This window comes from Lepidochelys kempii, chromosome 8, assembly GCF_965140265.1.
Source record: "Lepidochelys kempii isolate rLepKem1 chromosome 8, rLepKem1.hap2, whole genome shotgun sequence".
NCBI classification, from domain to species: domain Eukaryota; kingdom Metazoa; phylum Chordata; order Testudines; family Cheloniidae; genus Lepidochelys; species Lepidochelys kempii.
In genome coordinates this window covers 104,090,384-104,116,538 of record NC_133263.1, presented here as the reverse complement: position 1 = coordinate 104,116,538, position 26,155 = coordinate 104,090,384, and the positions used below count along the sequence as shown (strand labels likewise).

General features: G+C 40.9%; 1 protein-coding gene across 12 annotated transcripts in view; it reads left to right on the top strand.

Moving 5' to 3' along the window:
- Positions 1-26,155, top strand: part of MAST2 (microtubule associated serine/threonine kinase 2) — a 388,109-nt gene that overhangs the window by 223,442 nt on the left and 138,512 nt on the right. Inside the window, exon 1 of one of the 12 annotated variants that reach the window (XM_073357853.1) lies at positions 19,982-20,109. The exons of the other annotated variants lie outside the window; for them this stretch is intronic. Within the exon in view, the coding sequence (XP_073213954.1) occupies positions 20,060-20,109 (50 nt within the window). The 5' untranslated portion in view covers positions 19,982-20,059. Of the gene's footprint in view, positions 1-19,981; positions 20,110-26,155 lie in introns of those variants that run through there. 12 annotated transcript variants of the gene reach the window in all.

Sequence of the window (26,155 nt, the reverse complement as noted above, 5' to 3'; positions counted from 1 at the left end):
GGAGGATAGCTAATGAGACGCTAATTTTTAAAAAGGGCTCCAGAGGTGACCCTGGCAACTACAGGCCAGTAAGCCTCACTTCAGTACCAGGCAAATTGATTGAAACTATCGTAAAGAACAAAATTGTCAGACACATAGATGAACGTAATTTGTTGGGAAATAGTCAACATGTTTTTTGTAAAGGGAAATCATGCCTCACCAATCTACTAGAATTCTTTGAGGGGGTCAACAAGTATGCGGACAAAGGAGATCCAGTGGATATAGTACGAAGAAAAGGAGTACTTGTGGCACCTTAGATTTTCAGAAAGCCTTTGACAAAGGCTCTTAAGCAAAATAAGCAGTCATGGGATAAGAGGGAAGGTTCTCTCTTGGATTGGTAACTGGCTAAAAGATAGGGAACAAAGGATAGGAATAAATGGTCAGTTTTCAGAATGGAGAAATATTGGTGTCCCCCTATTTAACATATTGATAAATGATCTGGAAAAAGGGGTAAACAATGAGGTGGCAAAATTTGCAGATGATACAAAACTTCTCAAGATAGTTAAGTCCTAGGCAGACTGCGAAGAGCTACAAAAGGATCTATCAAAACTGGGTGACTGGGCAACAAATTTAATGTTGATAAATGCAAAGTAATGCACATTGGAAAACATAATCCTGACTATATAACTATACATATACAATGATGGAATCTAAATTAGCTGTTACCACTCAATAAAGAGATCTTGGAGTCATTGTGGATAGTTCTCTGAAATCATCCACTCAGTGTGCAGCAGCAGTCAAAAAAAGGAAACGGAATGTTGGGAATCATCAAGAAAGGGATAGATAATAAGACAGAAAATATCATATTGCCTCTATATAAATCCATGGTGCACCCACACCTTGAATACTGCGTGCAGATGTGGTCACCCCATCTCAAAAGGATATATTGGAATTGGAAAAGGTTCAGAAAAGGGCAACAAAAATGATTAGGGGTATAATCTCCTCAAGAGAGATTAATAATATTGGGACTTTTCAGCTTGGAACAGAGACAACTAAGGGGGGATATGATAGAGGTCTATAAGATCATGAGTGGTGTAGAGAAAGTAAATAAGGAAATGTTATTTACTCCTTCTCATAATATAAGAACCAAGGGGCCACCAAATGAAATTAATAGGTAGCAGGTTTAAAACAAACACACAGTATTTTTTCACGCAATGCACTGTCAACCTCTGGAACTCCTTGCCAGAGTGTTGTGAAGGCCAATACTATAACGGGGTTCAAAAAGGAGCTAGATAGATTCATGGAAGATAGGTCCATCAATGGCTATCAGCCAGGATGGGCAGGACTGGTGTCCCTAGCCTCTGTTTGCCAGAAGCTGGGATTGGGTGATGGCATGGATCACTTGATGATAAGCTGTTTGTTCATTCCCTTTGGGGCACCTGCCGTTGGCCACTATCAGAGGACAGGATACTGGGCTTGGTGGACCTTTGGTCTGACCCAGTATGACCCTTCTTATGAGATGGGCGCTGGCTGCGTATGAAGCTTGTTCTTGCTACCTAATATGCCACCCAGAGGGAATTGTTCAAACGGGGATCCTTGCCCTGAGACAGTGCATCAGTGGATTAAACGCATCTTTAAACAGGGTAGATATGGCATGGCTTGCACCTTAAGGAGCAGATTCTGCAGGGGAACTTGTAGCCCTCTGTCAGGAAGTAAGATATTGGACAGGACCAGCACCCAGGCCCGGCTGGTTGATCTCACAGTACCTGTTGTTATGTGCATGGTTTCATTCAGCTGAGTATCTTCATTTCAAGAACTGCGAACCACAAATATGGACCACACATCTCAAAGAACTGCAGTTATGGAAAGTAGGTAACCTTTCTTTTCTTAGTGTCTGTGGATTGGCTCCTCAGGTAGCACCAGCTAGTTTACTGATCTCAGGTTGTTTCTTGTCTTTATTTTGAGTGAGGTCTTGGTAAGCTGTTCCTTGAAAATCAAGGTGTCCAGTGTAACACCTAGATACACAGGATATGGGTTGTGGTGCAGCCTTTGTTCATTCAGGAAGATGTTGAGCTGTCTGTTGGCCTTCGTATAGTACAGCTGGACATTGGATGCATTGGTACTAGGACGTGGATGCATTGGTACTGGACATTGGATGCAGCTGGACATTGTCTTTTTGGTACTAGGTTTAATTTTCCATCTTTTGCAGTAGTGGACCATCTCTTTCATCTCAGCATTCAGGTCTACTCGAGGTGACTGAAATCCTTGTCCTGTAGTGCCAGACAGATGATGGCTGCATAGATAAAATGTTTGGCGGTGGTGTTAGGAAGGTCATATGTAAAGAGGTTGAAGAATATCTGTGCTAGAACTGAGCCCTGAGGTGTAGGACATTCTTTTGGGGCCTTCAGTTCTTTCCCAGACATTAAGATCCAGTGTTAAGGTTGTTGGTGTTTTTCTTTTGTTTTTTTTTTTTGCTGTGAAGATCCATGCTCATTCTGAGGGGGAAAGTGTAAACAATAACTATATATTTTCTAGCAGAAAGGGGTCAAATGAGGATGTATATTTATCTTTAAAAGGGATTTAATCCATTGTGCTATATTACATGAAGTGAGCTGTAGCTCATGAAAGCTCATGCTCAAATAAATTGGTTAGTCTCTAAGGTGCCACAAGTCCTCCTTTTCTTTTTGCGAATACAGACTAACACGGCTGTTACTCTGAAACTCTCATAATGTGTCTTTGATTGCCTCGGATTTCTCACATTTGTTTGTGATCATGAGTTTTATATTGTAAAGCCTGTTGGGGGGGAAAAACTATGCCTGTCTACTTTTCCAGATGTACTAAGAATTTATATTTGGACATGTGCAATAAATCTGGTTGGTCTGTTGACTGAACTAACTCTGTCTTTGTTCCAAAAATAATTCTCCCCATTTGGCAAGTGTCTTCCCACTCAGCCTTTTGTATCAGAAAAGTCTGGTAAACACACACACTCTTCAGTATGCGTGGCAAGTCAGATGACTTTGGTTATGTTTGTACAAGAGGTAGGGTGGATTGATTTAAATCATGTTTTGCATTTGTACTTTTTAGTTCCTTTCCTAAAGAAAGGTTGATTTTCATTGGTTGGTAACCATTGTAACATGTTGGTTTGCAACTAAATTGCGCCTTTTTGCAAACCAGGAGGATATACTATGTTTATACACTTTAATTTAAGCAATTGTATAGCTTAACATACATTTATTTAGATTCTTAATGTTTATTTTTTTATGATAGAATGGTGAATGCTATATTTCTTATTCACTAGATGATTAATTTTGCACTTGTGATTTATGTCCAGCTGCGTTTAGATGGAAGTTGGAATTCAATTAAAAAAAACACCCGTATTTATTTAACAAAAGGAGATTGGTAGTAGTTAGTGGATTGAACTGATTGTTTCTGGTTACCATATCCTTCAAGATTTTAGAACTAGTAGATCTCATCCTCTCTCACTTTGTTTTTATTCAGAAAGTGGATGAGAAGAACAAGCTTTTCCAACTCTCAATAAGTTTCTCAACTTTGAAAAAACTAGTAATTGAACTCAACTTGCTGAATAAACTGAAATGAAGAAAATATTCTCTCTGCACTTGCAGAAGAGGCTGTTACTGTCAACAGTTGGCTTAGCAGTCCAACAAATTCTGGTTCTAGATCCTAGCCAGTGACTTCCTCCAGTTCAATGATTTGACTTCCTTTAAAACTTTGGCAGCAAACATGAACTGCTTGAATATTTTTTTAATTTAATTTAAATTATTTTAATCAGGGCTGTCAATTAATCGCAGTTAACTCACTCTCTTAACTCAAAAATTAATCGTGATAAAAAATTGATCACAGTTTTAATTGCACTGTTAAACAATAGAATACCAATTGAAATTTATTAAAACTTTTGTGGATGTTTTTCTATATTTTCAAATATATTGGTTTCCATTACAACACAGAATACAAAGTGTATAGTGCTCACTTTTTTTATTACAAATATTTTTGTCATTTTACAGTGCAAAAGAAATAGTATTGTTCAGTTCACCTCATACAAGTTCTGTAGTGCTATCTCTTTATCATGAAAGTGCAACTTACAAATGTAGATTGTTTTACTATGGAGTGCAGTTATGTAACAAAAAAAAATGTAAAACTTTAGAGCCTACAAGTCCACTCGGTCCTGCGCTAAGAGAAACAAGTTTGTTTACATTTGCAGGAAATAATGTTGCCCACTTCTTATTTACAATGTCACCTGAAAGTGAGAACAGGCATTCTCGTGGTACTTTTGTAGTTGGCGTTGCAAGATATTTATGTGCCACATGCACTAAAGATCATATGTCCTTTCATGCTTCGACCACCATTCCAAAGGACATGATGATTGTTTAAAATCATCATGATGATTGTTTAAAAAAAAAAATTGCATTAATTAAATTTGTGACTGAATTACTTGGGGGAGAATTGTATGTCTCCTGCACCATGGTTTTACTCGCATTCTACCATATATTTTGTTATGGTAGTCTCCGATGACGACCCAGCATATTGTTTAATTTAAGAACACTTTCACTGCAGATTTGACAAAACACAAACAAGGTACCAATGTGAGATTTCTAAAGATAGCTACAGCACTCGACCCAAGATTTAAGAATCTGAAGTGCCTTCCAAAATCTGGGAGGGACGAGGTTTGGAGTATGCTTTCAGAAGTCTTAAAAGAGCAACACTCTGATGCAGAATCTACAGAACCCGAAGCACCAAAAAGAAAATGAACCTTCTGCTGGTGGCATCTGACTCAGATGATGAAAATGTTCGTGCATCCGTCCACACTGCTTTGAATCTTTATTAAGCAGAACCCATCATCAGCATGGATGCATGTCCTCTGGAATGGTGGTTGAAGCATGAAGGGACTTATTAATCTTTAGTGCATCTGGCACGTAAATATCTTGCAATGCTGGCGACAACAATGTCATGCGAACGCCTGTTTTCACTTTCAGGTGACATTGTAAACAAGAAGCAGGCAGCATTATTTCCTGCAAATGTTAAAAAAAACAACCTTCTTTGAGCGAATGGCTGAACAAGAAGTAGGACTGAGTGGACTTGTAGGCCTTCAAGTTTTACATTGTTTTATTTTTGAATGCAGGTTTTTTTGTACATAATTCTACATTTGTAAATTACACTACAGTATTAGGTGAATTGAAAAATACTATTTCTTCTGTTTTTTTACAGTACAAATACTTGTAATAAAAAATAGTGAGCACTGTACACTTTGTATTCTGTGCTGCAGTTGAAATCAATATATCTGAAAATGTAGAAAACTTCCAAAAATATTTAAATAAATGGTATTCTATTATTGTTTAACAGCGCGATTAATCACGATTAATTGCGATTATTTTTTAGTCGCTTGACAGCCCTAATTTTAATAGATTTATACTAAGTCTAGGTTTTAACATAGGTGGTTGTAATTTCAAATTTAATTTTAAATAGGTTTATATTTAAAAAAAGGTATTTAATATAAATTTTAAAATCTTTTCTTTTTAACAAGCATTGATATCCCTCTCCATCCCCCCTTAACTAGGTGAGGGAGTAATTTCCAGAGTTGAAGGGCCTTGACTGAGAATTCTTGGCCCCTGGCCTTCAGAAAAACATATCTAATGACGTGAACTTGAGCATTCCTTAACCTGCTGTTAAGAGGCAGAAAGAAGTGTCATCTAAGATGCGCTGGATCCAAATCACAGAGGATTTATTGGATTAAAAACAAGAACTAGGATTATACCTATAAACAAATTGGAAGCTGGTGCTCATTTCTGGAGTCAGGGTTGATATATTTTTTGTGAAATATGTCACTAAGCAAATGGGCAGCCACATTCTGCACTTACTAATTTCCAAGATTTTCAGGCATTTCCTCAAGCATAGAATCTGTTGTTACAATCCCATCTTGGCATGACACAGATACAGATAACTATTGTGAGGTCTACATCAGGAAAAAAAAATGGGTGCAACCTCCATTGTGAAGTGCAGAAGAAAAGAAAGCAGTCTTGGTACCTGCTGCTCTCGTGGCTGGGCAGCTGCAGGGTTCCCTGGCCGCCCGCTGTGGCTGGGCAGTGGCAGGGTCCCCCGGCCTCCTTCTGGCAGATCCTGCAGCTGCTCAGCCGCAGCAGGCAGCAGGAACTCCCTGCAGTTGCTCAGCAGCAGCGTCTGGGAAACTGCAGCATCCGCCAGCCTCCCGGGGCGGCTGGGCAGCTGTGGGGTCCCTCCGACAATGCTGGGGCTGGGAGCTGTGCAGGCAGGGATGGCTTGGAACTCCAGCCCTGGGGCAGAAAATGTCACGGAGGTCAATGGAAGTCATGGATTCCGTGACCTCTATGACCTAATGGTAGCCTTAATAATATTTGCTTTGCCAAACCTGCTTCACTACGGTGTTGTGAGAATTAATTAGGTAATGTTTGCAAAGTGCTATATAAGTGTTAAACTTCATCAGAACATACAAAAACCTCCCGCTGAGGATTTACCAGTCCCCTGGCCTGGTCCTCAGCTTATTTGTATAGTAATTCCTTGTACAAGCAGCTGAGGCTCCTCTTCTGTACTAGTAGGTTGGGATCGTGAGAAGGATCCTGGAGGTTCCCTTTTGTGTTTTTTTTTTTTCCCCAAGTGAATTTGTTATACATTCTCTCCCAAGTTTTTAAAACAGTGTGAAATATAGTAAATAACAAGAAGGGAAATAGTGATAACAGGTGAGTCTCTGGGCCCAGTTCATGTTTACTTTTCTCTAAATCATGATCATTGTAAATTGAGAGGAGATTGATGTTCTGGAGAACAGTATGTAAATCAAGCTATAGCCACATATGGCTTATATTTTCTAAAAGGGTATTCAGTGGCATCAAGACAAATGTTCACGTCTGGAATTTGAAGATTTTGGATAGGAATGAAATGATGGTAGTCATTCTGAGTTGACATGCAATATTCTATTTTTTAAGATATTTTACATTTGACACTTGTTGCATCATATATTTAGGTCAAGTTTCACTAAAAATGATGATCTGCATTTGAATCATACTTACTTGAAAAGAACAGAGCTGGGAGAGGGTGTCACTTCAATTAAGTCTTCTAAAGAGGAAAGCAGGATCTTTCTGTGGCACTGATGTTCTGTCAGCAGTTTTGAGAGTTTGAAATCATGGTATACTTGCACTATATGAAAGCTCTCAGATAACTTATCAGTATTCCTTGTGAAGAAAAGCATTCTGTCTTCCAGAATTTTAGTATACTAATAGAAAGATAAAACTTTTTCAAGTAGAAATGCGATGCAGCAGTGTTTTCCACTGTAGATCAAAAAGTATTTGTAGAACTTTTGGCACTTTTCTATTTTTTGGCAATGCCTTTGTGTTAGTACAGACTCTTGGTTCTTTTGGTTCTCAGTGGTATTATAATATATAACATGTTAATCGTGATAACTATATGGTGGAGTTTCGGTTAATGGCTTTCACATCAGAGGGACAATATAAGGTATCCACATGTGAAAACAGCCGGTGTTCTTAATACAGACGTGTGGGAAGTTTATAGTGCCTCACTACACTACACTTATTGTAGCCAATGCTGTCATTCCCTCTTTTTCACTGTCCTCTAAGCTAATTTAGTTAAAAAGATGCTAGTTACACACATTAGAAGTGCATAGCTGGAATCTCATGACCTGAATTTCAGAAGTTCTGAGCACCTGGAGTTTTCGATTGACATTAGTGGGAATTGTGTCTTTGTCACTTCTGAGAAACAGGCCATCAATTTTTAGCTTAATATCAAACACCTGTAACTCTGACATGCCTTTTTGATACAGTGCAGGAAATTGAAATTTTGGTAAAAATTTGTACTGTGCCTTAGTACTGGACTGATCAGAGATGTGAAGAATTGGTGAGAGTTCCACCAAAATGTGAAGAAAGAATGTGATAGTAAAATCCAGAGAAAATGAGCCTGACAGATTTATTTATTTCCAGGCTTTGTGTCAGTCTTTGTTTTGTCAGTATGTCTGTAGAGAAGGGACTGTCTGTTCTTGAATGTGTGGAATGTGCTTAGCTCATTGTCAAATAATGCCTCACCTTGCCCCAAAACACATCTTGTTGAAATCCCTCAATTTTTTTTTATAGGCTCCACTTTTTGAGGGAATAGGAGAAGATCTGACTCCTCCCCCTTATTGAAAAACTAAATTAAATCCCTCTTGTATTAATACTATAATCTCATCCAGTTCATCTTGGTAATAAAAGACTTCAAGATGTTCATTTTTATAACATCATAAGAGAATAAGCTTTGTCAACCCATACAGAATGTTCTGAAAATGCATCACACAGATATTTATTACTATTACTTTGCTCGTGATATACAGTTGAGGTCTCTTGACTTCATTAGGCTAGACCTTAAAAATTCCAGTATAAATTATACATGTGTTCTTTTATTAAATGATGTTATCTGCTGACAAATTTTATTTGTTTGTGGAGCCATTTTCTTTGCTCAGCCACTAAGCCATTTCTGTTTGGTCTTTGATTCGCTTATTGCACTATACAGATCAACAAGAAAAGGGTCTTTCTCTCTTAAGAATAAACTTTTTTTGAGATTCTGGTTAACATAGCCCTAAAACTGATGACTTTGGTGGCTTTTGTAATCCTGCAGCTAATTTTATTTGAGTATAGAGAGAAAGCAAGTGGCTGAGTGTAGAAGGCTTTTCCATTTCATATTATTTGTACAACAGCATCAAGGGAAATGTATTTTTAACTAGGAGTTTGCAAGGAATGGGCTTGAACTTGGTTAAATAGTTTGTAAAAATGAAACTAATTAACAAATGAAAAGATCTACAATGCAATAATTGGATAAGGCCCTTAGTAGGTTATTTTTCTATGGAAATGCATTTATATAGGAAATATAATGGATGATGATCTAGTGGGTGGCTCAGTAGAGACAGCAGCTTTGCGAATCATAATTAGATTACCTTTAATAAAAGAAAAGGAGTACTTGTGGCACCTTTAGAGACTAACAAATTTACGGTGCCACAAGTACGCCTTTTCTTTTTGCAGATACAGACTAACACGGCTGCTACTCTGAAACCTGTCTTTACCTTTAATGTGCTGCATCCACGTAGAGAAAAATATTCTTTTGTGGGAAGAAGGGGAATGAACCTCTTGAAACTTCCTGCATGTAGGCAGAGCACTATTTTTATAATTCTAGTACAGTTCTTTGAAAGCCAAATAAATCATGAAGCCAATACACATTTTCACTGACAAAGTCTATAGACATGTTAGGGCATGGATTCATAAAAGCTTTAATTATTAAACAAAAGTAACCTGCTTGCTGGTTTCATATTGCCAGAGCAAAGTGGTCACAAATAATGGTCAGATTTTGTGCGCACATACAGCACTTCCCTTCCCTCACTAAATACAATTGCCAGGATAATTTCCTTTAATTTAATCTGTTCATTTTTATTTTAATAAAACACGATAATAAAATTGACCTGGCTGCCTTTTTCTAAATGTTCTGTGTCATGACCCAACCTTCTTTACAGTGGCGCCGCTGCACCATTATAGATCAAAAGTCACAAGTTCACAAGATGTGGATAATAACTCTGTGGTAATATGTATCTTGTGAAATCACAGCAGTCATGGTAATTAATCTAATTTTATGAATTGCAAAATAAAACTTAAGTAATTTGTTACTGTATAATTTAGTGTGTGCCTCAGGCATTCTTGGTGTTCGCACCATCCTTATTTTTTAAATGTCATGATGAAGTGGCAGAACAATATATATACATAGCAGGAGGTAACTCTCAGAATATAATGAATTGAGGATTAGTTTTGAATGTCTAAAGGCTCATATATGGTTATTGTTAAATGCAAGGAATGGTTTTGAAGTAAAATTGAGGTTCCATGTGTACACAATAGAAAATACTTTTTTTGGGTGGGCTTCTTCAAACAGTTTTGATCTATTGTCCGTTGCAGTTAATTTAAATAATCAGACTCTCCATGGGCTGTACTTTCCTTGGCCCTGGTCTACACTAGGAGTTGAGGTCGAATTTAGCAGCTTTAAATCGATTTAACCCTGCACCCGTCCACACGACGAAGCCCTTTTTTTCGACTTAAAGGGCTCTTAAAATCGATTTCCTTACTCCACCCCCAACAAGGGGATTAGCGCATAAATCGGCCTTGCTGGGTCGAATTTGGGGTCCTGTGGACGCAACTACATGGTATTGGCCTCCGGGAGCTATCCCACAGTGCTCTATTGTGACCACTCTGGACAGGACTCTCAACTCAGATGCACTGGCCAGGTAGACAGGAAAAGGCCCGCAAACTTTTGAATTTCAATTTCCTGTTTGCATGATCACCTGCAGCTTGCCACGCTGGCCAGAGCTCATCAGCAGCGGTGACCATGATGGAGTCCCAGAATCGCAAAAGAGCTCCATCATGGACCGAACGGGAGGTATGGGATCTGATCGCTGTATGGGGAGAGGAATCCGTGCTATCAGACCTCCGTTCCAGTTTTCGAAATGCCGAAACATTTTTCAAAATCTCCCAGGGCATGAAGGACAGAGGCCATAACAGGGACCCAAAGCAATGAAACTTAAGGAGCTGAGGCAAGCCTACCAGAAAACCAGAGAGGCAAACGGCCGCTCTGGGTCAGAGCCCCAAACATGCCGCTTCTATGATGAGCTGCATGCCATTTTAGGGGGTTCAGCCACCACTACCCCAGCCGTGTTGTTTGACTCCTTCAGTGGAGATGGAGGCAACACGGAAGCAGGTTTTGGGGACGAGGAAGATGATGATGATATGTTGTAGATAGCTCACAGCAAGCAAGCGGAGAAACTGGTTTTCCCAACAGCCAGGAACTGTTTCTCACCCTGGACCTGGAGGTAGTCCCCCCCGAACCCACCCAAGGCTGCCTCCCGGACCCGCCAGGTGGAGAAGTGACCTCTGGTGAGTGTACCTTTTAAAATACTATACATGGTTTAAAAGCAAGCATGTTTAATGATTAATTTGCCCTGGCATTTGAGGCTCTCCTGGATGTACTCCCAAAGCCTTTGCAAAAGGTTTCTGGGGAGGGCAGCCTTACTCCGTCCACCATGGTAGGATACTTGACCACACCAGGCCAGTAGCACGTACTCGGGAATCATTGTAGAACAAAGCATTGCAGTGTATGTTTGCTGGCATTCAAACAACATCCGTTCTTTATCTCTCTGTGTTATCCTCAGGAGAGTGATATCATTCATGCTCACCTGGGACACTCAGAGGTGCCCATTCCTGCTGGGCTCTTTGCCTGTGGCTGAACAGAAATGTTCCCCGCTGTTAGCCACGGGGAGGGGTGAGGGGCTAGCCACATGGTGGGGGGAGGCAAAATGCGACCTTGGAACGAAAGCACATTTGCTGTGTATGTAATGTTACCGGCAAGGTTTACTGTGAAAGAGTGTACCCATTGTTCTAGAAAATGTCTTTTTAAATACCACTGTCCCTTTTTTTCTCTCTACCAGCTGCATGTGTTTCAAGGATCACAGGATCTTCTCCTTCCCAGAGGCTAGCGAAGATTAAAAGGTGAAAAAAACACACTCGTGATGAAATGTTCTCAGAGCTCATGGTGTCCTCCCACAGTGACATAGCACAGACGAATGCATGGAGACAGACAATGTCAGAGTGCAGGAAAGCACAAAATGACCGTGAGGAGAGGCGGCGGGCTGAAGAGAGTAAGTGGCGGGCTGAAGAGAGGGCTGAAGCTCAAATGTGGCGGCAGCGTGATGAGAGGAGGCAGGATTCAATGCTGAGGCTGCTGGAGGATCAAACTAATGCGCTCCAGCGTATGGTTGAGCTGCAGGAAAGGCAACAGGAGCACAGACGGTCACTATAGCCCCTGTGTAACCAACCGCCCTCCTCCCCAAGTTCCATAGCCTCCTCACCCAGACGCCCAAGAACGCAGTGGGGCGGCCTCAGGACACCCAGCAACTCCACCCGAGAGAATTGCCCAAGCAAGAAAAGGCTGGCATTCAATAAGTTTTAAACTTTTAAATTGCTATGTGTCCTTGTCCTTCCCTCCTCCACCACCCCTCCAAGCTACCTTGGCAGTTATCCCCCTATTTGTGTGATGAATGAATAAAAAATGTATGAATGTGAAGCAACAATGACTTTATTGCCTCTGCAAGTGGTGATCGAAGGGAGGAGGGGAGGGTGCTTAGCTTACAGGGAAGTAGAGTGAACCAAGGGACGGGGGGTTTCATCAAGGAGAAACAAACAGAACTTTCACACCATAGCCTGTCCAGTCATGAAACTGATCTTCAAAGCTTCTCTGGTGCGCACCGTGCCCACCTGTGCTCTTCTAACCGCCCTGGTGTCAGGCTGCACATAACCAGCTGCCAGGCGATTTGCCTCAACCTCCCACCCCGCTATACATGTCTCCCCCTTACTCTCTCAGATATTGTGGAGCACACAGCAAGCAGTAATAACAGTGGGAATATTGGTTTTGCTGAGGTCTAACCAAGTCAGTAAACTGCGCCAGCGCGCTTTTAAACGTCCAAATGCACATTCTACCACCATTCTGCACTTGCTCAGCCTGTAGTTGAACAGCTCCTGACTACTGTCCAGGCTGCCTGTGTACGGCTTCATGAGCCATGGCATTAAGGGGTAGGCTGGGTCCCCAAGGATAACTATAGGCATTTCAACATCCCCTACGGTTATTTTCTGGTCTGGGAATAAAGTCCCTTCCCGCAGCTTTTGAAACAGACCGGAGTTCCTGAAGATGCAAGTGTCATGTACCTTTCCCGGCCATCCCACGTTGATGTTGGTGAAACGTCCCTTGTGATCCACCAGTGCTTGCAGCACTATTGAAAAGTACCCCTTGTGATTTATGTACTCGCCGGCTTGGTGCTCCGGTGCCAAGATAGGGATATGGGTTCCGTCTGTGGCCCCACCACAGTTAGGGAATCCCATTGCAGCAAAGCCATCCACTATGACCTGCACATTTCCCAGGGTCACTACCCTTGATATCAGCATATCTTTGATTGCGTTGGCTACTTGCATCACAGCAGCCCCCACAGTAGATTTGCCCACTCCAAATTGATTCCCGACTGACCGGTAGCTGTCTGGCGTTGCAAGTTTCCATAGGGCTATTGCCACTCGCTTCTCAACTGTGAGAGCTGCACCCATCTTGGTACTCATGCGCTTCAGGGCAGGGGAAAGCAAGTCACGAAGTTCCATGGAAGTGCCCTTACGCATGCAAAAGTTTCGCAGCCACTGGGAATCGTCCCAGACCTGCAACACTATGCGGTCCCACCAGTCTGTGCTTGTTTCCCGAGCCCAGAATCTGCGTTCCACCGCATGAACCTGCCCCATTAGCACCATGATGCCCGCATTGCCAGGGCCCGTGCTTTGAGAGACGTCTGTGTCCATGTCCTCATCACTCGTCACCGTGCTGATGTTGCCTACTCGCCCTGTATCGCTTTGCCAGGTTCTGGTGCTGCATATACTGCTGGATAATGCGTGTGGTGTTTGATGTGCTTCTAATTGCCAAAGTGATCTGAGCGGGCTCCATGCTTGCCGTGGTATGGCGTCTGCACAGAAAAAAGGCGTGGAATGATTGTCTGCCGTTGACCTGATGGAGGGAGGGGCGACTGACGACATGGCTTACAGGGAATTAAAATCAACAAAGGGGGTGGCTTTACATCAAGGAGAAACAAAAATAACTGTCACACAGAATGGCCCCCTCAAGGAATGAACTCAAAACCCTGGGGTTTAGCAGGCCAATGCTCAACCCACTAAGCTATCCCTCCCTCTTGTATTTCAGGCAGGACTTCACGGGGGGAGGGAGGGAGGGGGGATCAAATGAATACAAAACAAATCTGGTCTATTTCTTGTTTTGATCCACTCCATCTATCTTTTACATCTTTGGGTGGCAGCAGACAGTGCAGAAGGGCTGCAAGCCATCCACATCTCTTGGCTGCTCGGCAGAAGATGGTACAATAGGACTGCTAGCCATCCTCATTTCCTGCCTGCCTGGCAAAAGATGGTAGAATAGGACTGCCTGCAGGACTAAAGAGAATGACTTGGTCGAGTCACTCCTAATGTAGTCCCTGCGCCCATGTCTGCCCAGGCACTCCTGACCGACACGGCCAGGAGCACCTCGGACATGACGATGACGGCTACCAGTCCTATTGTACCGTCTGCTGCCACAAGGCAATGGATTGCTGCTGCTGTGTTGCAATGCAGTACTGCGTCTGCCAGCACCCAGGAGACATACGGTGACAGTGAGCTGAGCGGGCTCCATGCTTGCTGTGGTATGGCATCTGCACAGGTAACTCAGGAAGAAAGGCACGAAACGATTGTCTGCCGTTGCTTTCACAGAGGGAGGGAGGGAAGGAGGGCCTGACGACATGTACCAGAACCACGCGCGACAATGTTTTTTGCCCCATCAGGCATTGGGATCTCAACCCAGAATTCCAATGGGCAGCGGAGACTGTGGGAACTGTGGGATAGCTACCCACAGTGCAGCACTCCGGAAGTCTCAGTACAGTGGAAGCACTCCGCCGAGTTAATGCACTTAGAGCATTTTGTGTGGGGACACACACAATCGACTATTGAAAAACAATTTCTGAAAAACCGACTTCTATAAATTAGACCTAATTTCATAGTGTAGACATACCTTTGTTCCCCATTATATTCCATTGGGTGGTGGTATAAGACAGGAAGACCAAAACCAAGGTATTTTAGCCATTTAGGAAATACACAATCTCCAAGAAATTCATTGCCTGGAGTGTTGTTGTTCTTAGGAAATGAGTGAGTGAGTTTACAGTAGAAATGAAAATAAGAAACAGTTCCAAGCCTTTTTGTGCGTTCTTGGTATGCATATGTGACGTAATCAAAAAATCTCCTTTTTTCATGTAACCTTTAATGCAATGTTGTTACCATGGTGCTTAAGTCATTAGGAAGAGATGGGTTCTTTATTACTAAGATTGCAACTAGCTTCCTTTATAAAGCCATTCTTTACCACCTTATGACTTTGGAATATTATTTTGGCTTGAAAACTGCCATATATATTTTCTTATTCAGAACAAGAATTTTTCTATAAAGTTTGAAGAAAATTGTTAAAATTATTTTTGAAATACAGTTCATTAAAATAATTACTGTCATGTCAAATTTTGACTTTTGGCTAATCTTTATATTCCTCTGGATCAAAGATGGATTGTTGCTACCACTTCAAACTTTCCAAGGAGTTAAATCTCCTTTAAAACTGAAATTCTGTCTTTATTTGAAGACAATAGTTTTAACTTAAGCAGAGTGACTGATGATTTTTGTTGTGACCAATTTGGGGCCCAGTCCTGGTCCCACAGGGAATATTGGAGGTGGCTTTTATAGAAAAAACAGAGAGAGATTGGTTTCGATATGGGTTATTGACCCAATCATACTTTTATTGATTGTCAAAGGGAGTTTTTTGTCACTGACCTGGGTGTGATTAAGATCAGGCCCCGAGTGTGAAATTCCTATCCAGACTCTGGCCCTTTGGTGCCCAGTAAAAGGGCTGCAGCAGCACTGCGGCCTTAAAAGTGCCAGATCTGTCCAGGGAAGAATTTCCCCCAGCACAAGAACTGAGGAAGCAAACTCGGATTCCTTCACAAGCCCTGGTATTGTTTGCTTGGGGGTGGTGGGAGTAGGTGTGGGGCCACAGCATGCAGCGATTCAGAGCAGCCTAGAAAGGCTGCTGTAATGGTGGTCCAAGTTAGACTGGGCGCAGCTGCAGCCCCTGGAGCAAACCAGAGCAACTCAGGAATGCCCAAAGTGTAACTCCCTGCCCTGGGCTGCAAATTTTTTGCTATTCCTCTTCGAACTTGTCTTTACTGCAATAACTTGAGTTAGTATACTGTAGTTACTCCACTGACAGTACTGAAATAAGTCATACAGAATTATTTGATTACCTGCACAGAGTGGTTGGGTTAGCAGCTGATGATTAGGAGCCGCTGCAGCCCTATTGCATTATTAGTGTGAGCATCAGCAGCACTAGCTAGCTGTAGCTTAAAACACCACTTAACTTGAGCTAGAGACTTGTGTGTGGATGTTTGCTGGAGCTAACAATGCAGTGAAGACCACACAGAATCTAACCCTTTATAATTTTATGAACCTGCTGTTCTGTATTGTCTGGTTCTGTAGCTGACAGGTAGAGGGCTGTAGTGTTAGAGCTGTAGGATAAGGTTGTCAGTCCCAGTTGTGCAGATATTTTCAGTTTCTGATGTAGACAGTAGCTGTTCCATAATTAAAATAAATTTAATCTCCATTTGTAGTGCAGAAAAAAATTAAGGTTAAATGTGAGTTACAACAGAAGCATATTCTTGAAAATTTGAATAATATATATACTTTTTTACTTTAAAAAGATTTTAAAATATCACCATTTAAAATTTTTTATCAAATGCCTAAGGTTTATTTTGTTCCCTCCATCATCTCCATAAAAACATCGCATCACAAAATTAAAACCATAAGCAGATTGTACAGGCTATTCCAAGACAGGCTTACAATTTTGTTTATTCTGTTCAGTGCTCATGTTCAGTACCATAATGGTATGTGTTTAGTAAAAGCTGATACCTTAGATTAGATTTTGACATTGACATGTGCAATGGGGACTTTTCAAATGCAGTAATAGTAAATTGTTTAAGAAGTTCTGTTCTTTGACAAGTGTACAATATTTACAACTGTTGAAGCTAATGTATTCTGCAATGACCCCTCTTGTTGACACACAGTTTCAACAAACAAAACAAAGACTTTAGGGTTAGGTACTGCTGATATATATCTGCACTGATGGATCCTTCCCACAACCGTTTCAAAGCTATTCAGTGTGTAAGAGTGACCATACTGGGTCAGACTAATGGTCCACCTAGCTCAGTATCCTGTCTTCTAACAGTGTCCAGTGCCAGATGTTTGAGGGAATGAACAGGACAGTCGTCTAGTGGTCCATCCCCTGTTGTCCAGTCCCAGCATGTGGCAGTTGGAGGCTTACGGAAACTCAGAATATGAGGTTGCGTTCCTGACCATCTTAGCTAATAGCCATTGATGGACCCATCCTCAATGAAATTATCTAATTCTTTTTTGAACTCAGTTATAATTCTGGCCTTCACAACATCCCCTGAGAATGAATTCCACAGGCTGCATGTACATTATGTGAAGAAGTACTTTCTTTCTTATGTTTGTTTTAAATCTGTTCCTGGTGCTTGTGTTATGTGAAGGGGTAATTAACACTTCCTTATTCACTTTTTCCACACCATTTTATAGATCTCTATCATATCCCCCCTTAATGGTCTCTTTTCCAAGTTGAACAGTCCCTGTCTTTTTAATCTCTCTGCATATGGAAGGTGTTCCATACCCCTAATAATTTTTGTTGCCATTCTCTACCTTTTTAAATTCTAATATATATTTTTTGATATGGGACGACCAGAACTGCATGCAGTATTCCAGGTGTGGGCTTACCATGGATTTATATGGTGTCATTATGAAATTTTCTGTCTGTCTTATCCCTTTTGTAATGGTTCCTAACATTCTGTTAGCTATGGGTATTAGTTTTACACCTTCAGTAGCTTAGCTTCCTAGCTATGGACACTCAAGGCATTGTTTTTTGTTGTAGTGTATCAATACTGTTACCTTAAAAGAAAATAGATAATGAATTTACATCAGTTCACAGTAAGCAAAAGACTTATATTTGCTCTTCCTTGAGAATGGTGCTGTTAGTGTAAAGTAATAGAAAAGATATATAACATTATAAATTTTTGTAAAACTATTTATACACATGGACTGGTATTTGAAGTTGACAGGTATAACTCAACAACGTGATGCAGCTGTGCAAAAAGACTAATATGATTCTGGGGTGTATTTACAGAAGTGTCGTATAAGTCTACTTGGCACTGGTGAGCCCTCAGCTGGAACACTGTGTCCAGTTTTGGTTGTCATACTTTAGGAAAGATATAGACAAATTGTAGAGAGTCTAGAGGAGAGCAACAAAAATGATCAAAGGGTTAGAAAATCTGACCTATGAGGAAAGTTTAAAAAACTGGGCATGTTTAGTCTTGAGAAAAGATTAAAAGGGGACCTGATAAGTCTTTAGATATGTTAAGGGCTGTTACAAAAAGGACTATAATCAGTTCTCCATGCCACTGAAGATAGGACAAGAAATAATGGGCTTCATCTGCAACAAGGGAGATTTAAAGTAGCTAGCAGGAAAAACTTTTTAACTATAAGGGTAGTTAAGCTCTGGAGCAGGCTTCCACAGGAGATTGTGAAAGCCCCATAATTGGAAGTTTTCAAAAACAGGTTGTACAAACGTCTATCAGGGATGGTATAGACTTATGTGGTCCTGCCACAGTGTAGGCAGCTGGACTCGATGCCTTTTTGAGGTCCTTTCCATCCCTACATTTCTATGATTCTGTGATTTATGCATGTGGATTGATATTTGAAGTTGATCAGTATGTTCTTAATGAGAATATGAGAATTAGTATGTTCAAGAGCACATATTCACACATGAGTTGAGTAAAATATAGGTTATGTTCTAACTTCCCTTTGTGATAGCAAACTCAAAGTTCTTTGAAGCTTATTTTGGTAATACAAAAGTGTAAAAGCCCTAAAGGGATGATTGTTAAACACAAATTTGGCTGCAGAATCACACAGTCCTTTTTGGAGCATGGGTGTCTAATGTATTTCTACTGAATCAGGCGGAATCATCACTGAATCATTTCTACTGCGCAGGGATGGTGTCCCTAGCCTCTGTTTGCCAGAAGCTGGGAATGGGCAACAGGGACTGGATCACTTGATGATTCCCTGGTCTGTTCATTCCCTATGGGGCACCTGGCACTGGCCACTGTCAGCAGACAGGATACTGGGCAAGATGGACCTTTGGTCTGACCCAATATAGTTGTTCTTATGTTCTTAAGATACTTGGCAAATATATACATTTTAAAAATGTATTTTATGGAACATATGGATAATCCTGCAATTTTTCCACATGATTGCATGCAAAACAAAAGAGGGGTATTTTGTTATGTTCTGGGATTCTTTTCCTCCCAGATACTTAAGTACCCTTTTTAAAGCATGTGGGGTGGATTAAAGGAATGGGAAATGCCAGGTGTTGTCATTTTTTTTTTATTCATGTGAAGAGTCACTCAGAAACAACTGGAGTATATCAGACATCATTAGCTTCAAGATGTGATGACAAATCTTCAACAGAAACTCCTAAAATGAATACAAATCACATAGCAGAATTTAAAAAAAATTACAGTATCAAAGATCAGGGTTTTTTAACCCCTGGAAAATACAAAAACAAGATAAGAAGCTTGTGGTTTTTGGGAGAAAATGAACTGGTGGCTGATTTGACAGAGTGGGCTAAGAAACCGCTAAAGTGCTGTATTCATTGGCTAAATTTTGACTGTACAAAATTGTTAATCAAGCAATGTTAGGCACCAGGTGATATGATCCAGGAGTTTTTATTTATTAATGACTTACTAGTATCTTCAAAGAAAAAAATACACATTTCCGCATGAAAACAAGATATGAAATGAAACTACTCTGTTTACATATCATTCACTTCCTATTGCAACCAAATAAAAATTATGAACTGTACTTCTTGAATTTGAACTTAAGTTTATATTTTGTTGGTGTTTAAATCCACTTTTAATCTTTAAATTAAAGAAGGAAATGTGATTTTTAAAAACAACCACCACCACCCTGTGCCTCATTTATGACTTTGAGATTAAAAGCATATAAGTTAAAAACAGGTTAGGCAAGAAACTGCACTCTGCACATAGACAGCTTAAACACTCTGTATCTTGTTATTGAAGAACAAGAATACAGCCCCAGTTATGGTTTTGCTTGCAATTCTTTGACTGTAATTGGATGAATATGAGGAGATCTGGGTACAAAGAATTTGTTTTATGTGTAAAACAGACTCCAGATTTAAAGTGGTGTTTTATTAGGAAGGGAATAAACATCTCATTTTTTTTTACTGCCACTTTTAGTAAAGAGAGAGAGGCGGGCATGGATGGAATCAATAGAAAACAGTGTCACTGACACCCGCAGCAATATGCCTGCCTGCCTGCCTTGCGTTAATGGAACAGCTTGCAAGGTCTACAGGGAATTTGCATCGGCTCTGTCACTGGTATTTATTTGGTTTCTTATTTATTGCTAGTGGCTTGAATGTGCTGTATTTTCCCAGCAATGAAAGCTTTTAAAGATCATGTCTGACTCCTTCTGGACAGTGCTGTCCAATTTCTCTCTGCCTGCCACCAGCATGCTGAGACGATCCAAAAGGTAATTGGAGGATTTTGCAAGTAAATCTTACAATATTTTTCTGTGCTGTTTGATTAATATTGTTTTGGCTTTTTTAAGGATCACAGCTGATGTACCGGAAATATGTTTTGGTATGTAGGCTTTGTTAATGGGGTTTAGTAACAGCACACCCTGCAAAGATTATATTGTATAACCTACTGTTAATTATTTTATTGCGGAATGTTTTATTACAGATTTATTATTCCTTACTTTCTCGTTAGATAGTGCATGACCAGGGGTGTGTACCCACCAAATATTTGGTTACTAGATATAAGTATGAGAGTATAAGCTTCATCAGTATTCAAGGTATTCGTACGGTGTGGCAGTGATAGAAGCTGAAAAAGCCAGTGTTACAAATTATTTTGACTTTTAGTGCTTAGCTTAAAGAGAAAAGTATAACCTTGAACTTCAAGCTTTCATTGAAATCTGCAGTAGCATTTGTCATAGGAGAGACTTAAATATGTTAGTTAATGGACTCAATCTTTTAACTCATATTTTTCTTTGGATTTTAAATTAAGCACATCTATGTGTGAGAACTGGTAGAGGGTGTCAGCCCTAAAGCTAAATTGACAAACTGCAGAGTTTGTCTCAGTATCGGGAAGTAATATTTTTCTTATCAAAGTGGTATTGCTCATAACCTGTTCTGCAGAGCAGAAACATAAATAGCTTCAAAAATTGTGTGGGAGAAAAGCAAGACAGAGTTCCAATAATAATTTCTGATGTTATATATATACCGCTTCTTGGTATATTGTTAACCCTGACTAAACCACTATGTTAGGGTCTATGAGTAGGCCTTCCACAGTAGGTGTTGTTGCATAGTGTGTAACAGTGGATATGTCAGCAAAGTGCTTTGCCAATGAAGTTCAAAAACTATATAGAGAGCTCATTTATAATCTTTGTCTTGCTTCTAAAGTGGGTTTCATGCAAAGAAGGTCAAAGAGATACTTATACCACTGATTTTTGTATTGCTAAAAGTCAACTCTGTAAAGGCCTACATCAATGGGTGACGGAAGAAGTGTCGTTTCTCATCCTAAATGCATCTCTCTCTCTGTCTACTTGCCTCTCAGAGCCCAGCAGGAGAGTGAGTTTGTGGGGGGGGGGGCAGAGGGTGAGAAATAGCCCAGCAGGAGAGTGGGTTTATAGTGGGGGGGGGAGAGTGGGTTTAGAGTGGGTAATAGCCCAGCAGGAGAGTGAGTTTGTGTGTGTGTGGGGGGGGGGGGGGGGGCAGAGGGTGAGAGAACCTGGATTTGTACTGGAAATGGCCCAACTTGATGATCACTTTAGATAAGCTATTACCAGCAGGAGAGTGAGTTTGTGTGTGTATGGGGGGGGGGGGGGAGAGAAAACCTGGATTTGTGCTGGGAATGGCCCACCTTGATTATCATGCACATTGTAGGGAGAGTGGTCACTTTGGATAAGCTATTACCAGCAGGAGAGTGAGTTTGTGTGTGTGGTTTTTGGAGGGGGGTGAGGGAGTGAGAGAACCTGGATTTGTGCAGGAAATGGCCCACCTTGATTATCATACACATTGTGAAGAGAGTGGTCACTTTGGATGGGCTATTACCAGCAGGAGACTGAGTTTGTGTGTGCGGGGGGGAGGGTGACAAAACCTGGATTTGTGCTGGAAATGGCCCAACTTGATGATCACTTTAGATAAGCTATTACCAGCAGGACAGTGGGGCGGGAGGAGGTATTGTTTCATGGTCTCTGTGTATATAATGTCTTCTGCAGTTTCCACAGTATGCATTCGATGAAGTGAGCTGTAGCTCACGAAAGCTCATGCTCAAATAAATTGGTTAGTCTCTAAGGTGCCACAAGTCCTCCTTTCCTTTCAGTTCTATGATTCTATGGCAGCTCAGAGTCCTTAGGTGAACAATAGGCAATCATCGAGACTTTGAAGTAGACCCATTTCCTAAGCATCACCAGTATTTAGCTACATGGATTACCATAAGGCAATTAGAAAAGGAGTACTTGTGGCACCTTAGAGACTAACCAATTTATTTGAGCATGAGCTTTCGAGAGCTACAGCTCACTTCATCGGATGCATGCCGTGGAAACTGCAGCAGACTTTATTTATACACAGAGAATATGAAAAAATCCCTCCTCCCACCCCACTGTCCTGCTGGTAATAGCTTATCTAAAGTGATAAGCAATTGGTAAGTAATTGATAAGCATAAGGCAATTGCCTGTTTTCCACCATTCGCAGGTGATTTGCTATACATTTCAAAGAGAGATCAATATAGTGATATCACTATATTTACAAAAAGAAAAGGAGTACTTGTGGCACCTTAGAGACTAACAAATTTATATGAGCATAAGCTTTCGTGAGCTACAGCTCACTTCATTTAAATGTTAAGATCTCCTTTTGAGCTCTGAATTAACAGAATACAGCATGGACAGGAGCAATTTGATTATATTTTTAACCTCTAACAATATATTTGTAAACACACAAAACCATAAACATTATCTACCAGTATGTCCCTAAAGGTTGAATTTGGGTAATTTATCCTGTAAGATGTTTAACCTTTTCTGGCTGTGTGTCACAGTGTTTCAAATTTTAAATTTAGTCTTAAGATCTGAAAGTTGAATAGTTACTAATAAGTTTTCAAATGCAATATTTTCTCAGAAAATTTCAGTTCAAACAAAAATTTGTGATAGTAGATATTTATTAATATTTAAGTCCAAAGTGAGTTTTATAGTATATAAATGGATTTCTATATCTATGGCACATATCTGTGGAGACAGAGATTACTTTTTTTCCATTTAACTATATAATATTATGTGATACAGGAGAGCCAGGGAGCAGTGGGAGAGTGCTAGAGGGGAAATATCTAAGCTCAAGGCTAATTAAGGTGTGGTTCCCTGTAGACTAGGGAAGGTGGCTGCAGGTTAATTGGAGCACCTGCAGTCAATTAAGGCCCTGTTAGGAACCTAATAAAGCCCCCTGCTTCAGGAAGATGGAGGAAGGGGAGAGGACTGGAGCTTGGAAGTGTGATGTGAGACTTGGAAAATCAGAGAATTGAAGTATGGGGGACCCTGCCCAGTAGGGGAGAGAGACTCCCTTTCCCAGCATTTAAGGACTGCAGGTATCCCACCCAAGGGGGAAGAGGGTAAGAACCTGCAGGGGTTGAGAGGGGCTGTGGCTCAGAGTGAGGAGCAAACCCAGACCCCTCCCTGCTTCCCTCCTTTATCACCTTCCTGGGCCACTAGCGGGGCCATCGATGCCCCAAAAACAGGGGCAAAGGGTGGCATCTTAGCTCCCCGCCAAGAAAAGCGCAGGACCCACCAGACTAACATCGGCCATCTTGTTACAATCAGTAGTTAGATTTTCCAAAATGAGCAACTGGCTGCTTCAGGCTTCATAGCAAATTGACAAGCTGCATCAAGTCATGACTGTCTCCAGTCATCATTTGATATCAAGTACTTCAGCATGTGTGACAAATTTTGCTTGGAACAGCACCTTTTTCCTTTCTGTTGGTGTCTTGCCAGACTTTTAGAGTAATTTCTTATGGGAGGAGGAAAGGAAGCTTGAATTTGTGTTGTGTGGATTATAATACATTGGCTACCTCAAGTGACATAATTTTTATATTGTGATTCTCACTAAGGCCTTGATCCTACAAACACACAGATAATTTTACTCAGGGTGAGTATCCCCCACTGGCTTCAGTATATACATTTAATGTATACTACATAGGGCTGCAGCTTTATCATGATGTGGAAAAAGTCATGGATACCATGTTTTTTCCGTTTGTCTGTGACTTCCTGCAGGAAGGTTCTAGGTAGGTCACTGGCCTGGGGAGGTGGGTGTTGGAGATCAAGCCTTCCCCACGTTCACCCTGATGTGGGTCACTCAAATTTGGCCCAGCTGTCCTGTTCTCTCTCCCTCATGATGGAGGGGCAGCAGAGCCAAATATGAGCAGCGCTGCGACCCCATGTGCTAGATCTCAATGTCCAGAGCAGGCAGCCAGGCCCTGCCCTGCAGGACACAGGAGCCAATGCTGCTTGTGATAAAGTTGAGTACAGGATGGGATCACTCTTCACCCCTGGGCCTAGCCCTGGTGGTACAGGTGTCCTGCCTGTGGCCACGGTTATGTGAAGTGGGTTGGCTCTCAATCCCCAGGCCCAGCCTCGTGGCACAGGAGCTGCCCATGACCAGGGTGAGCTTGGTCTCCAGCCAGCCCTCTCCTTCTGTGGCCCAGATTAGAGCAGGGGTGCCAGGTTGGAGGGTGCAGCTGTGGGTGGTTGGTGCCCCCTCATTTGTCAGGGCATTTTTCATCAAAAATCACAGAGCCATCACCAAACTTGTGATTTTTACTAAATTTACCAAGACTGCCTTGTGCTTTTTTTGATAAAAAGTGCCTTGACAAATCTGCAGGCCTAATAATACATAAATACACACACACACAAAGACTTCAGTTGGATCTCTTGTGATAATTAGCCCTGCAAATTTACTCTGATTATAAGCTCAACTGTAAAAACTGTGAGGAGGCTTATAAAGTGTCACAGTAACTGAAAACAATAAATGTTGATGGGAAAAGGTGCAAAATGACAACAGAGACTGAATTAGTCCAAACAAAAAGGCTTCCTGATATGATTCAAGGATTGTGTTAAGATCATGTCTGGTAATTTAAAGAAGTATGGGAGTGGAAATTAAGGGACCAAAATTGGTGTGTTGGAAAATTAGACCTAACTGGGGAACAAAATAATGAGGGGATGGGAAATTTGGGGGAAAATATGGATAGATGGAAGTGAGTGCAACAGTTGCTGACTGAAAGGGGAAGAAGCTTCACCATCATGGCTGCCACGCCACCATCTCCTGGGATTCAACATGATGTCATTGTGCCTTCTTTGTCCTAACCCTCAGAGGTGTCCAGCAGTGAGGTCGTAAGTGAGAGTCAACACCAGAGACAGAAGCTGCATTTTCTCCCTTTGTTGTTATTTACTCTTCCTTCTTGTGAGTGTCTTGTTTGGTCTTCTGGGAAATGGGATCAGACTTTAACAACAACAGCAATAACAAGTCAGCTAACTTCGTGCTTTTTCCCAAAAAGGACAGTTATTACCACATTTAATACCATCTAACAGACTGTCAGATGGGATTTTTTCTTTCTAATGACACTCTACAAGGGAAAAGGAACAAGGGATGTTAAAATGAAAATCTTACTTAATTTAAATTTCAAATGCTTTAACTGTTTTTCATTCTTTTCTGTATCTTTAATAAAAGGTTACAAGAATTTTAGTAGTGTGTTTGCCATCGTACTAAGCAGACGGAGGTCTCTATGTACCAAACCCCAACTTTGTTTAAAGCTGTTTAATGTTGGACAGTGACAGGATTGTGTGAATGCCTTTGGCTCTTTGGCCCATATATTCCATCAAAATTAATACAATAGATTACTCACAAAAGTAAAGTTAAATACATACCTAAGTGTTTGCTGGATCAAGGCTTCAGTATTTAGCAGTTACTTGTGTGTGAGTGTTCTCAGAATCATGGCCTTTGTAGCCTTGGAGAACACAGCTGCAATTTTATTAATTTCCATAAATATAAAACTAAACTTTGTTCCCCTTTCAAAATGTCACGTTTAGCACATTTTCTTCAAGAAAGCTGTTCCTTTTAAAATTCTTATAGCATTTCTATATCATGAAGGAAGAGAAAATTCTGCCATATCAAACATAGGCAAACATTAATAGAAACTTGTCAGAAGTTTCTTCTGATTTTTCAGTTAATAGAAGAACATACTATAACATGCTGTGCAATTCTTTTAGGCTTGCAACAACTTGTATGTTCTTAACCCTGTACTTTTCCATCCTATATTTCCCCTTGGTTTTCTGCCAAGACTGACTTACTGTTGGTAATTAAGCTATTATCATATTGCAGACTA